This window comes from Orbicella faveolata, unplaced genomic scaffold (assembly GCF_042242905.1).
Source record: "Orbicella faveolata isolate gen_17 unplaced genomic scaffold, um_ofav_v1 contig_14, whole genome shotgun sequence".
NCBI lineage: Eukaryota > Metazoa > Cnidaria > Anthozoa > Scleractinia > Merulinidae > Orbicella > Orbicella faveolata.
In genome coordinates this window covers 5,378,859-5,392,010 of record NW_028301541.1, presented here as the reverse complement: position 1 = coordinate 5,392,010, position 13,152 = coordinate 5,378,859, and the positions used below count along the sequence as shown (strand labels likewise).

General features: G+C 40.3%; 1 protein-coding gene across 2 annotated transcripts in view; it reads left to right on the top strand.

Annotated features, from left to right (window-relative positions):
- The window catches only part of LOC110068455 (cytoplasmic dynein 1 heavy chain 1-like), a 54,769-nt gene extending 43,444 nt beyond the window's left edge, over positions 1 to 11,325 (top strand). Inside the window, exons 82-97 of one of the 2 annotated variants that reach the window (XM_089286316.1) lie at positions 147 to 260; positions 959 to 1,129; positions 1,250 to 1,351; positions 1,542 to 1,663; positions 1,863 to 1,966; positions 2,458 to 2,539; positions 4,754 to 4,810; positions 6,083 to 6,170; positions 6,608 to 6,676; positions 7,002 to 7,125; positions 8,497 to 8,639; positions 8,721 to 8,831; positions 9,211 to 9,274; positions 9,799 to 9,895; positions 10,018 to 10,054; positions 10,810 to 11,325. In XM_089286316.1, the coding sequence (XP_089142442.1) occupies positions 147 to 260; positions 959 to 1,129; positions 1,250 to 1,351; positions 1,542 to 1,663; positions 1,863 to 1,966; positions 2,458 to 2,539; positions 4,754 to 4,810; positions 6,083 to 6,170; positions 6,608 to 6,676; positions 7,002 to 7,125; positions 8,497 to 8,639; positions 8,721 to 8,831; positions 9,211 to 9,274; positions 9,799 to 9,895; positions 10,018 to 10,054; positions 10,810 to 10,953 (1,629 nt within the window). In that variant the 3' untranslated portion in view covers positions 10,954 to 11,325. The remainder of the gene's footprint in view (positions 1 to 146; positions 261 to 958; positions 1,130 to 1,249; positions 1,352 to 1,541; positions 1,664 to 1,862; positions 1,967 to 2,457; positions 2,540 to 4,753; positions 4,811 to 6,082; positions 6,171 to 6,607; positions 6,677 to 7,001; positions 7,126 to 8,496; positions 8,640 to 8,720; positions 8,832 to 9,210; positions 9,275 to 9,798; positions 9,896 to 10,017; positions 10,055 to 10,809) is intronic. The other variant, XM_089286317.1, reaches the window with a different exon arrangement.
- Positions 11,326 to 13,152: the final 1,827 nt, after the last annotated feature.

Genomic DNA, 13,152 nt, shown 5'->3' with positions numbered 1-13,152 from the left:
TGCTTCGTAGATTTTTTTGCTCTCGCTCCAATCTCCGCGCAGAATGCGGAAAAAGCTCATGAGAATAAGAGGCTAAAATCTTCTATTGTGGATAACCGTTGCAGATTAAGGTCGCTAACGTATCATTTTGTCTTTTGTGATATCAGGTTCCAGTGAATTTACTGAGGGCTTCCCGTGTGTTTGTGTTCGAGCCTCCTCCGGGTGTGAAGGCTAATCTGTTGCGAACCTTCAGCGCCGTACCTGCAGCGAGGATGTGTAAGGTCAGTGAAAACCTGAAAATCAGTTCCTGAGAATAAAGATCGTTTACGACCATAAGTGAGCCTGAGCCTGCAGTATTCAGCAGAGGTTGCTAAGCAACGTAAATTATTCCGTTAGCCGCTCTGTGGCAGTTTTTGTTTTGTTCGTGTTAGTTTGTGAATGGGCAAAAGCAATCAGAAAGTTTCGGTACTTTTACGAAGATCAACCGAAAACGACATATGTCTTACCGATTAAAAGCATTTCATACTCACTCGATCGTGTTTGATCTAACACTGGAAGCTTTGATCGTGTTCTATTGGGATCGACCGTTTCTGCTCGGTTGGGTTTTTTTGGTTCCATTGAGGAAAAACCGTTTTCGGTTGGTTTGGTTGTACAATTTTTTCAACCAGCCTCAAACCAGCTTTAAACGGTTAAAAAAGCATTGGCAGCGGTTTACCACGTTTCAACTGAAAACGGCTGGAAAATTGTGCCGTTGAGAAACGTCAGGCGTATCAACTCGAACCAGTTGCGGTTGAAACGGTTGATCCCAGTAGAACACGACCTTAGAAGCGGTGATTTGCGCCTGTGGTGTCGTCATGATCATGATCCTCCTCATCATGATTTCCTACAGAAATCCACATTACTCCATGTTCATGTTACTCTCGACTGTGGTATTGTGTTCGACTTAACTTGTTGACGTCTTATATCTGACTCTCCCCAGGCTCCCAGTGAGAGAGCTCGTCTGTATTTCCTGTTAGCGTGGTTCCATGCCATTGTTCAAGAGCGTCTGCGTTATGTTCCTCTGGGATGGTCCAAGCGTTACGAGTTCAGTGAGTCAGATTTGCGAGTCGCCTGTGACACACTTGACACCTGGCTGGATTCTGTCGCTCAGGTGTGTGATAATTAAGTGGTGTAGCGGCACGCGAACGTCACGCTCTTGTTTTCTTTCTTACCGAATGTCATGCTAAGGGGACTAATCCAAAATTGTCTTTTTTTTCCCTTTCGTTTCTAGGGCCGTACCAATCTGCCTCCTAACAAAGTTCCATGGGACGCCATACAAACACTGTTGTCCCAGGCCATCTATGGTGGACGTATTGACAACGATTTTGATCAGGTTTACATCTTTTCTGCTGGCTAGAATAAAGTACAGAATTTTTCGCAGCCTTTATCTGTACCGTCACCTAACACCACCTCTCTGTTGCTGCTGAGTAGCGTTGTGTGAAAATGCGTTTAATGGCAGCGAAGTCCAGGATTTTTTTTTGTGACGAAAGAGATTTGTCTCTAACGTATTTGATTTCTTTCAGCGCCTCATGACTTCCTTTGTGAATCGCCTCTTCACTGTTAGTAGTTTTGAGTCAGACTTTCCGTTGGTTCTTGATGTAGATGGAGAAATGGGCAAAAAGATCGTCATGCCAGAAGGAATCAGGTACGAAAAGCCCCCATAAAAGAACAGGAACTTTGAAAATAGAAAACTCGAAAACTTTAGGCTCTCGAAGGTGCTGTTTCATAACAGTAACCTAGCAATCAGACACTTTAATGCTTGTTGCAAAGTTTCGCCCTGAGTTATCGCTTGTACGATTCAAGCCAAGTAATAATCCTTTTCTCTCTCCAAACCCTTACCTCAGGCGAGAACAATTTCTGCAGTGGACTGAAGCTCTTCCTGATGCCCAGTCTCCCTCATGGCTCGGCCTGCCCAATAATGCAGAGAAAGTACTGCTCACCACGCAAGGTTAGTGGACCCAGTCTCCCACTGTCGTGCGCATGGTCAAACGTCCAAAGCTAATCCCTCCAAGCACGTTATCCGCACATTATTAAGTAGTTGAAACTTGAATAGATTTTTTAGAAAACATCTCTCCTTGATTGTAAACAGCTCACCACTCGTAGAGAGAGGTTACATGAAACCCGGTCCTCATTTACCGTGGCGTTTCTCGCCAAGCAAACAAAGGTGGCTTTTGTGAAGACATTGTCGCGCATTGTTTTCTTTAGGAAATTTCTTAAGCGTTGTTTGCAGCATTGCTAATCTGCTAACTTGTTAATCTCGGCATTATTTTCATCACGGCATACTTTCCTCGATGGCAATGCTTAGACATTGTTCATTATGACATTGTGTTTATAACACGGTGTTGTTTACATAGCTCTTTACTTCTTGGCGTTATTTACGTGACTGTTCGTGTCATTGCATTGTTTACGTCGATTACTCACGACCTCGTTTGCATGCAGGACAAGACATGGTTACTAAGCTACTTAAGATGCAGATGTTGAGTGATGACGATGAGCTGGCCTACTCCCCAGACTCCGCTAGGTAAGTTTTAACATTAATTCCTAAATAGGACTGGTGACAGTACTTGACTTAGGCATTGCGTTTCAGAGAGTTTTACGTGTTATTCTTCTTTGTTTTTGTTTTTAATTTAAATTGTCTTTTCATGTACGCTTCTGTCTTTCTGTCAATGTTTTTCGTTACTTTTGGCTGGTAAAACAAACGAAAGAAAAGAAAAATAAGAGAAAACGTAGCCAGGAGATTCTAATTTTTGTGCTGACCAAAAGGATCGCAGGCTCTGTGGACGAGAATGGTATGTTGTGCAGTGTGATCCTTTGAGGCCCCGTCCATACTACACGGGAGGAATTTGAAAACGCAGCTTTATTTCTCCGGTTAGACCTACCGTCCACACTAATCCGTCAAGTAAACGGAGCTTTTCAAAAACGCTCTTCAAACCGGAGGAATTTGAAAACGCCGGCTTTTCGTTTTCGTGTGGACGGAAAACATTTTGAAAACGGAGCTTTTACGAAAGCGATGGCGTCACGATAATCATGTGATTACCCTGCCCGAGTTTTCCTCAAACACAAATCCAAAATGACCGGTGATTGTTGCGTTTTTAAATTCCTCCGGCGTAGTGTTGACGAGCCCTAACTTACAAGGCTGATCGACTTCAAGACTTTTCCGACAATATTTGTACGTTCTCAGTTGAAAACTGATGGGATTTAAGCAGAAAAAAAACTTATTGACTGAGGTATAGGTTGATGTTTTTCGGTCTGACTGACAGTATAAAAAAGTTGCATGGTGACTACTAATAAGAATTAATATGTTAAACTTGGAAATTAACCTGGAAAAATTACTCGTTGTCGTCTAACACAGATATTTAATTTACCACAGTAGCAATGAAAGTGTCCTTGTGATAATTATGTTTGAAAAAAATTAAAATCTGTCCTGATTTTGTCTAAACTGAATTAACTATGAGATTATTTTTTTGAACTACATGTATTTTCTTTTAAAATATTAACGCTATATTTTGATAATTTTGATGTAAGTATATAACTGTAGTATTTGAAAACGTTATTTTTAAAAGTGCTTTGATTTTTAAAATGTTTAATTTCTCTCTCTTTTGTTGTCCTTTAAATCTTTTGATAACTTTATCACTTCTCATTTTTTACAACCATTCGTTCAGGCTTAATATTAATCGCTCTTTGCTAGTTTGGTGGCTAACTTTCTTACTTGCATCTATATTGCCTTAATATGCTGCAAACCCGTTGCTAATTAATGAGTCTTCATTCGCGCATGCGGTTTATTGCATATACCAGCTTTGGCCTCGGCTCCTCTCCAAACTTTCCGGTTCGTTTTCATTCTTTTTAAATCTCATTATATGGCAACGGGTTTGGCATACTTCGTTGTGGGTGCTTGGGGAAATAATGTTTATTTTAACTTCTGAAATCTCATGTGATCACCCTTTTCGGCTCGGCTAATATCTCAGCGATAAGATAACTGAATCTTTTTCTCTAACATTACTCTTCGAGCTTGCTTCTTGTGGGAATCTTCAACTGTTAATCGTGGTGAATCGGTACTTCTTCTGCGGTGGAAAACGTTAACAATCTCGCTTCCTGGCTTTTTAACATCCTACAACAAATCCATGAAACTGGCGACTTCTTTTCTTTGATGTAAAAGGTTGTATTCGGTTAAGAGAAAAAAAGACTGCCTTCAAAACGTTTCTTTCAAACCAAGCTCAGATTTCGATAGAAATTCTTTCGTTATCGGACTGAGTAGATTACACTGACATAACGGAACGAATCAGTCAAACAACACGACGGTCGACCTATTCTTTAATCCCAGTTACATCTCTCAAAGGTTTTTTACCTTCACTGCTATTTTGGCCCTGGCCACTCCTTCAGGTTGGTAGCATTCCGCATGAGTGAGTAATAATCAGGAATTGTGTTTTCTGAACTTTGACAAATACTATCAGTAAAATGCTTACTTTCGTTATTGGCAATGGTTTTTGCAATGGTTACGTTTCCCATATTTGAAACAACTCTGCTATATTGGAAAAATTTATTGTACACTAAGGTATTTCTGTGTTTTAAAATGAAAACAGCTCATTCTGATCAAGATCATTTTAGAAATTTCTTAGCTTAAGCGATTCAAACCGAATACAACCTTTTCATACATCTCCTTCTTGGTTCCATTCTCGAAGTTCTGTGACTTCCTGTAAACTCCAGCCTTCATGCATGTTGAACATTTCATTTAAAGCTTAGGCCAGCCTCTTGAAGTCGAGTTTCCACCAATCATGCATGGGATTCACGATGAGTAAGTAATGGCTTTTAAAAAATAAAACTGATAGTACGAAGGCTGTAATTCGTTAAAAAAAACGATGTTGGAATAAAGGTATTTTAGAGTGAACCTTTCCAATCATGCATGGGATTCATGATAAGTAAGTAATGGCTTTTATAAAATAAAACTTAGAGTACACAGGTGTAATTGGACTATAAACCATGTTGGATTAAAGGTATTTAAAGGTAAGCCTTTCCTAAAAGCCTATTGCCCGGATATGTACAGTTCGTTAAAACTTAAAGTGTTGTAAATGTTGCGTTTAAAGTGAAGTACTAAACACGAGTGCAGTAAGAGATTGTAAGTATGGCACGTGATTCTTGTGCGTTCAAGGTGCACTTCGACTCATATCATCCATGCAAGCAAGTATGGCACGTGCCGCTCGCTCGTGCACATAAGTGTGACAAGATGAAAGTATGCACACGTGCGTTTAAACTTCTGCAATACATTCGTTTCACCTCAAACTCTCATGCACGCCATGCTTTTGTTTCTTGTTTAGCCTTCAGTTTGTTGTTGAGCGTTTTGTTGTTACTATAGTTTTTCTTAGATATATCTTGAAATGAAATTTAACTCATAAAGTGAATTTCTTTAGCAAGCGAGTCCATCCACTCCAGTGATATTTTATGTTAACTCTTTTGATTAATTACGCGTGATTCTACACCGTGTAAGACATACAACGGATCTGCTAGAATGATAGATCGGTTTGCCTGCCATAGTGTAGCAATCCCCAAAACAGCTAACTTGGTTGTTCGATTTTTAATGAAAATGAAAAAATAAAGGGCCTAGTGCTAAATCTATCTGTACACTAAAAAAACTGTTTAAAACAATCCGCAAACATTTTGTACCTTAAACGGCTTTGATAGGATTTAAATGTAAATCATCTGAGTGACTGTCACGCTAGGCGACGCTAACTTAGTTAGAGCTACAGGCTCGTCCCAGACTCGAATGAAAGCTGTGATAAACGTTTCAATTAAAATAGCAGGGACAAATGCTCAAAATACTTAAAAGCCATTCGGTTCTGTTTCTGACCATTTCAGAATACCATCAAGTTCAAGTCAGCCGTTTGCAAGAAAATACGGTCTAAAATACTCGTAGTTTGTCATGGATAGATTTATCATTGATTAATTCGTTTCCAAGTTTAGAGTTCGTAATTGTGGACGGCTGCCTGAATCGAAAATCACTTTAAACAATGTGCCACATTTTCATATTTCTTGTGTTCTGACTTTGCCATACAACACTTGCATGTATTAGGCAAAAAAGACGAGAGAGTGATCCCCGCCCAGCTTGGATGAGGACCTTACATACCACAGCTACTAACTGGCTCAGTATGATACCCAAAGTAAGGTCTAGTTCGATAGTAGAGCCATGTATTGCTTTTTTGATCCTTAATGTATCCATGTCTTGAAAGTCATCTCTCCTTTAGCCCAAGCTCCGCACTTATTGCCATATAATTTTCTTTTTTTCTTTTTTTTTTTTTGGAGGGGCACTCAATGGAGTGTGCTACTCTGAGTAATTCTCCGGTCGTTGGCGTTGAAAGTCGGGAAAATTATTTGTGAGATTTGGCTAAAAATACAGAAAGTGTTATAAGCTAGTCACTCCTAAACTGGCTGGTCTACTAAATCAATTAGACTACTCGACATCGTTTCCCGTGAGCGATAGTCACTTCGGATAGGCCTCGCTGACTATTCAGTCGTAGAAAACTTGGGCTCCTAGCATAGTTGTTAGTACTATTGTTTTTCTTGTACTTGTCTTGATGTATGCCTTTTTTAAATGTAGGACTTGACTCCATTGAAGCGTACCTTGGACAACATCAAGGATCCACTTTTCCGCTACTTTGAACGCGAGGTAAATAGTAAATGACAGAAGTGATTAAGACTTAATTTCTCCTTACAATATCAATATAATGGCAAGCAAACAGGTGTGGAGAATGAAGAAAATCATCAACAAGGGATTTCGATTTAATATACCAGACTGAACTAGCAACCAGGAAGGAGATTTAATGTTTGGAACGCTAAACTACTCTGTGCGCTGTTGGTTCATTCAGGGCGCTTGTCTCGTTTATTTTAATTGTCCAAATGCTGCTAAATTTATGGATTTTGATTTCATACAGTCGTTTGGAAGCTACTCTTTGATGAAGTGATGTTGACTGATTTGGGGTTTGCTATTATAGGTTAACACTGGATACCAGCTATTGAACACCATCCGAGAGGACCTCAATCACATAGTGCTCGTATGTGAGAGCCAAAAGAAGCCCACCAACTATCTTCGAAATCTCATGAGCGACTTGGTTAAGGGTAAGAACAGTGTAATTACCTTATTTAGTTCGCAGACTTAAGGTTAGTAACTACGAGAGAGAGCTGTCTGTGACTTTGCGATATGGTAGCTCATCAGCCTATTCAAGTGTTAAAGTGTATCAGCTTGAACAAGCCCAGAAACTTTTGTCTGTGGGTAAAATTTTAATGCTCGGATTGCATTTCAGCTCGTGAAGTTCTATCTAGTTTTCCTGGCTGTCGCTATGCGGAAGTCGTCTTCCAATGCGACTTATGTGAGTTTGTCCTCTAGACTGAACAGGATTTTCTCGAGGTGGATTCCACGCCCGCGGTTGAAACGTATAATATGGCGTGATCGTGAGCCTTTTAAAGGCTCGCAAGACCGCGGTGTTCTTTATTAGAGACTTTTTAGACAAATGCTACGGTGGCCTCAACAAAACTGTTCGCTTTGATTTCAGAAATTTAAGTCCAGGAGCTCAACTCTCCAGTAGTAGTAGCATCGATATGTAGAGAGGATTGCCTGTTGTCAGTCTTTACTACAGTTCAAACTTCGGAGCAGAAATTTACAATAGCAGCTTCCAGAAACTTCACCTCTGTGATCAAAAACGTTCCCAATGCGTATTACAAAAGCTAACATTTGACCTTATTTAGAGTTAACTGTTAATTTACGATTAGAATTGTAATAGAAATGTTAAATGCACTATACCCAGGAAGAAAACAAAACAAGTTTTCATTTTTAGTGCAACGATCGCAGCTAGACCTAGTAATGTTAAACGATACACGTGCCTGCAACATTGACTAATACTGTGATTTCATGAGCTTTATCTACTGGTCGGCGGAATTACTCTAAAAAGTTTACAAATGAAGGAAGGACATCATTTGCATATCATTTGCATAATCTGCACCACCACTAAAACCCTTCAGACTGCTTACGCAATCTCCGAGTGAAGAAGAGAAGTTAGTTACTGAGGGATGGTCGTGGTCCAAAGGAATAGTTAACTAGTAATTTTGTACGTTTAATTTTTATCTTAGGATGTGAGAGTGAGGACATATGAGAGTGAAGACCTCGGGAAATAAATAGGCCATTTACGAGTTGCCTTTTGCCTCTGTGTCAAAACGAGTCTACGCGCGAAACCATTGTTATGAAACTTTATTTCATCTGTAAGTTCATTTTCATGCAAATCAAACTCATTTTTATAAGAAAGGTTTTGCAGGAAGACTCGTTTTAAAACAGAGGCACAAGGAACCAGGAATTGGCCCATTGCTTCAGTAATGTCCTGATATACCATCAAACTGTCAGGCTGTAATGGTGTGGGACTTACCTACGCGTTAAAAATTGTTACTCAGGACATTAGAGATTTTGTTAGAGGTTTGAGCGCGCTTTCTTGGTTTCAGGTATCTTGCCGTCAAACTGGCGGCGTTACACCGTGCCAAAAGGCTTAACTGTTCTTCAGTGGGTTGCAGACTTCAGTGATCGTGTTAAACAGCTGCAGAAGATATCACATGCCGCTAATACTGGTGGAGCCAAGGGTCTTAAGGTTTGTGATTTCGTCCTCGAAATAGCCTGCAAATAACGAGGGCGTGTTCGAAAATAATCTTGTTTTTATTTCTTGTCTCAGAATCTGCATATCTGGTTGGGTGGCATGTTCGTTCCTGAAGCGTACATCACAGCCACTCGACAATTCGTCGCTCAGGCAAACAACTGGTCTCTTGAAGAACTGGCTCTAGAGGTAATTATTTTGTTATGAACGCCAGCTAACAACCAGGAATTGAACTAAAGAACATCTGTTGGGTAGAATGATATTATCAAGGTTGCATGGTGGTTTGAATGTTATTCTGCAATACTTTTGTTTGCAAAGTGAGTAACGCTTGCTCTCCGTAGTCAATCTTGAGAAACGTATGTTGGTGCACGAGACCACGAGGAGTTAATGAAGCGATTTGACTCCAAAGAAGTTACTGTGTTGACACATCAGGCAAGTTAAGCAGTAAGGTGATTAACAAGTTGACGTTAGAGAAGTAACTGGGTAACCGACGCAGTAAAATAATAATAATTATTATTTTCCATCTGGGCGAAATGTAGTATACTGAACACCGTTTTAATCTTTGTAGGTAACCATCGCTAGTGGTCCAGATGATCGACTGACTATTGATGACTGTAGCTTTGGAATAAAAGGTACAAGTTAAAATGTTTGTCCTTGGAAGCTAATGACCTCAGTTCTATATAGACGTTTGTCTATAAGAACTAACTGCTGAACATGCGAGGAATTTTGTTAATAATAATTAATAATTTATTTCTAGCGCATTACATCAAAAAATCTCAATGCTCTTACAGAATAAATATGAGAAAAACGATAACGAAACCAATATAAGGAAAATATGGTGGCTTGAACATTATTCTGCAATACTTTTGTTTGCAAAGTGAGTAACGCTTGCTCTCCGTAGTCAATCTTGAAAAACGTATGTTGGTGCACGAGACCACGAGGAGTTAACGAAGCGATTTGACTCCAAAGAAGTTACTGTGTTGACACATCAGGCAAGTTAAGCAGTAAGGTAAATGTTAGATAAATGTCTGCCTGTAAAGCGTTTCAGCTTTACAGCAAAGGGTTAGTTCGCTGAGTATGCTTTAGGTTAGAGTGGCAGAAATGAGAAAATTAATATTTACTGTTTACTTTTGGCGTTTTCCTTTGTTTTGCGTAGGTTTGAGGCTTCAGGGAGCCCGTTGCCAAGACAACAAGTTAGAACTGACAGCAACAATTTCAACAGACCTCGCGCTGACCAGCCTTAAGTGGATCAGGTATGGTTTGAGTAATCACCTTCATAACTATTAGAGCATTGAAATAAAACATCCCCAGGTTCTTCACATGTTGAAAAGTTAAAGGTTTTAGACTTAACTCAACTGTTTTGTATTTTTTTCAGAGTTGAAGTAGGATCTGCTGATCTTCAGGAGGGGAAGGTATGTGTTCACGAGCTTTCTCTTTCTTGTTATGGCGATAGTTTTCAGTGAAAGAAGTCTGCTTACGAGCAAAGTGGCTTACCAGGCCGGAACTTAGCCCGGTTTCCGTACTCTCCCCTGGATGGGATGCTAGTCCATCGCAGGGTTACCTCCAGCATGAAATTCGTCGGTACCTTTTTGTACACCTGGGTGATAAGAGGCACTCTTAGAGTAACGTTCTTGCCCAGGAACACAACACGATGACCCCGACCAGGACTCGAACCCAGACCGCTCGATCTGGAGTCTAGCGCACTAACCATGAGGCCACCGCGTCTCCACTCTCGGTGAAAGAGGCGTCAGTTCAATCGTTTTTCAGCCAAAGTTGTTCAACTCTCTGGAACCTCTCAGTACTTTCATTCACCCATCCTAAACACTACCTTCGTTTTGTAAAGCAAGAGGTTTTGTGCGACCTGTTATCCATTCGCCCACTTTACAAACGAGAAAAAAATCTGGGGCAAGTTTCATGTCGCAGTTGCTTGTGGGACCGTTATGTTGGACAAGCAAAAGATGAGAAGTTGTGCCTGTTAAGATCCCACAAGCAACTGCGGAATGACACTCTTCCCAGATCCCTCTCGTTTCTGATGTGGCGAATTGTTTGAAGAACCAACGACTCCCCTCAACTCTCTCGCCCGTGACATTTTCTCTTTGCCATATCTCAAGGATAGATGGAAAGAAATTCTAACATCTGATCAAAATCATTTTTTCCTTCATTCCAGGTTACTCTTCCCGTGTATCTCAACCAGACACGTACCGAGCTCCTATTCACTCTTAACATGGCAACCAGAGGTGAAGCCGCTGGTCGAGAACACCGCTTTTATGAGCGAGGTGTGGCCTTCCTGGCGTCCTCTTTGAGTGGCTGATATCACGTGATTAACACGTGATTTGGCTCCGTTTTCCTTCCCCGATTTCAAATGAAGCAGATTAGGTTGTTCTAGAATTAATCACAAGTGTTACAAACTGGTGTCATACTTAGTTAGTGGACCTCAATCGAATTTAATCTGGTACGCAACAACTTATCGTCAGAAGTATTGTCAAACGTTATCTGTCCGTAGTTGGACAATAAACGAATCTTGGCAAAGGTCTGTTAGTTACCTACTATAAGGCATTCTTAGAAACATTAGGTTATGTTGTAATACCGCAACTTTAGGTCTTAATCGTCTTAATGTTATTGTTAACAGTAGAAAGCTGAAACCATTTAGCAAGATAATAAATATGGGGCTAATATGGTGAAATTAGTTCGTGTTGTGTTATTCTTGCAACTTATATTAACTCTGAAAAGGCCCAAATCAATATGCGGTGTTTCTAACTTCTGTTTTAAAAGCCAACGAGCGGAAACGGATTTCCGCCAGCTGTTCCACGGGGAGAAAATACCCGATATTTTCCACTGGCGTGAAACAACACGCGGAGAAGAATTCCGGCAGAAGCGACAAAATCGAAAAAAAAAAAAAAAAAAAAAAGGCGATACGGGGATTCATTGGTGTGAAAATCCAAAATGAAGACGCGCAGGGTCTGGTAATAAAAGATCCCAGGGACCCGTTTCTCGAAAGCCCCGGAAACTTTTCGGGCCCGGAAAGCCATAGCAAAATCCCGAACCTTACGATTGCAGAGCTTTTTTATTCACATATTCCTAATATGAACAGAGGTTCCCTTCATACAAGCAGTTTCAGGCGTATACGCGTCTCCGTTTTCAGATGCGGATGAACTAAAAATGGCTTTACGGGCCCTTAAAGTTTCCGTGGCTTTCGAGAAAGGGCCCAGGTCATTATGTCGTCCCGTTTCCCTGCCCCTCCCGACCAAAATTAGCCTGCGCGCAGATTAGTTCACGTCATTGCGCAGGCGTAGGTTATCGTTTTCCTTTAGTGAGAGGGGGGGGGGGGTATAGATCACGTTTCACGGAAAATAAAGCAGCCCTTTCACAATTCACGAAAAATACAACATTGGCATTTCACGCTTCACGGAAAATAAAAGAGCGTTTTGGAAAATCACGGTTCACAGCGACTATGAAAATCACGATTCACGAGGGAAAAAATGGCTATTTCACATTTCACAGGAAATAAAAAGGGCCGATCACGGGTCACGAAAATGCCCTTTACCACCCTCTTTCGTGTAAGTGATGGATCCAGATTTGCTGAAATTATGGTCCATTTCCTGCGTCGTTGACGTTTCCAAGTGCTCTAAAAAGATTAACAGGAAGATGAAAGTCAAAAAAGAAAATGTAAGATCAATTTTTGAGCTTGGAAAAGTACTTACCTAGTTCCTGTACGGCCTTCTCCCAAACCATGTTAACCAGAAAGGATAGATCGCGGCGAAACATCGAGGCATAGGAAGTAGGAGAGAAACGCAAAGAAACTGGATATTTTCCGCTAAAGATACATGAGACGCGTGCCAAGAATAAGGCGTTCCTAAACCATCACCATTCATCGTGGGTCGTGATTGGACCCGTTGTCAAACTATTTTCATCAGTTTCACTCATAAAACCATAAATATTGATAAGAGATCCAATTTTTTTTTCTTTTTTTGCTTGTTTGCGATAGAGAAGATCACTAATTGATGAAGCCGTATTCTTTTCTTTGACTTTTTTTATGATTCGTCAAATTAACGCCTTCAAGTACATTGTTTTTCGGTTTTCTTGTTGTTCTGACACGGTCGTCGGTCTAAACACAAGGTGAACCGTGAATGTTATGTACGATTTAATTGATTTTAGGCCATCAAATGGTTGGTTGGTTTTGCACTCCGCGCCGTGTCTTTTGGCTTAGCAAACCAAAAATATATACTGGAAAAGGTTTCTTACAATTGAATTTCATGACAGTAGTTTGACAACAGTGAGGAGCTTAAGAAAGAAAATAAAAAGAAGAAGTGGCGAATTCAAACCTGTGAGAGCTCTCAGATTGTTTTTAAACCCCATGTGAAGTCGATCATTAAAAGTTTGGCAACTTTTGAGGACTTGGGTTGGAAATTAATAATTTATTACATTGACTTAAAACACCTTTCAATTTCACGTCGGTGGCAAGATGAAGATAAATAATGTAAGGTTAAATTTGCAGCAGAGAAATCACAGT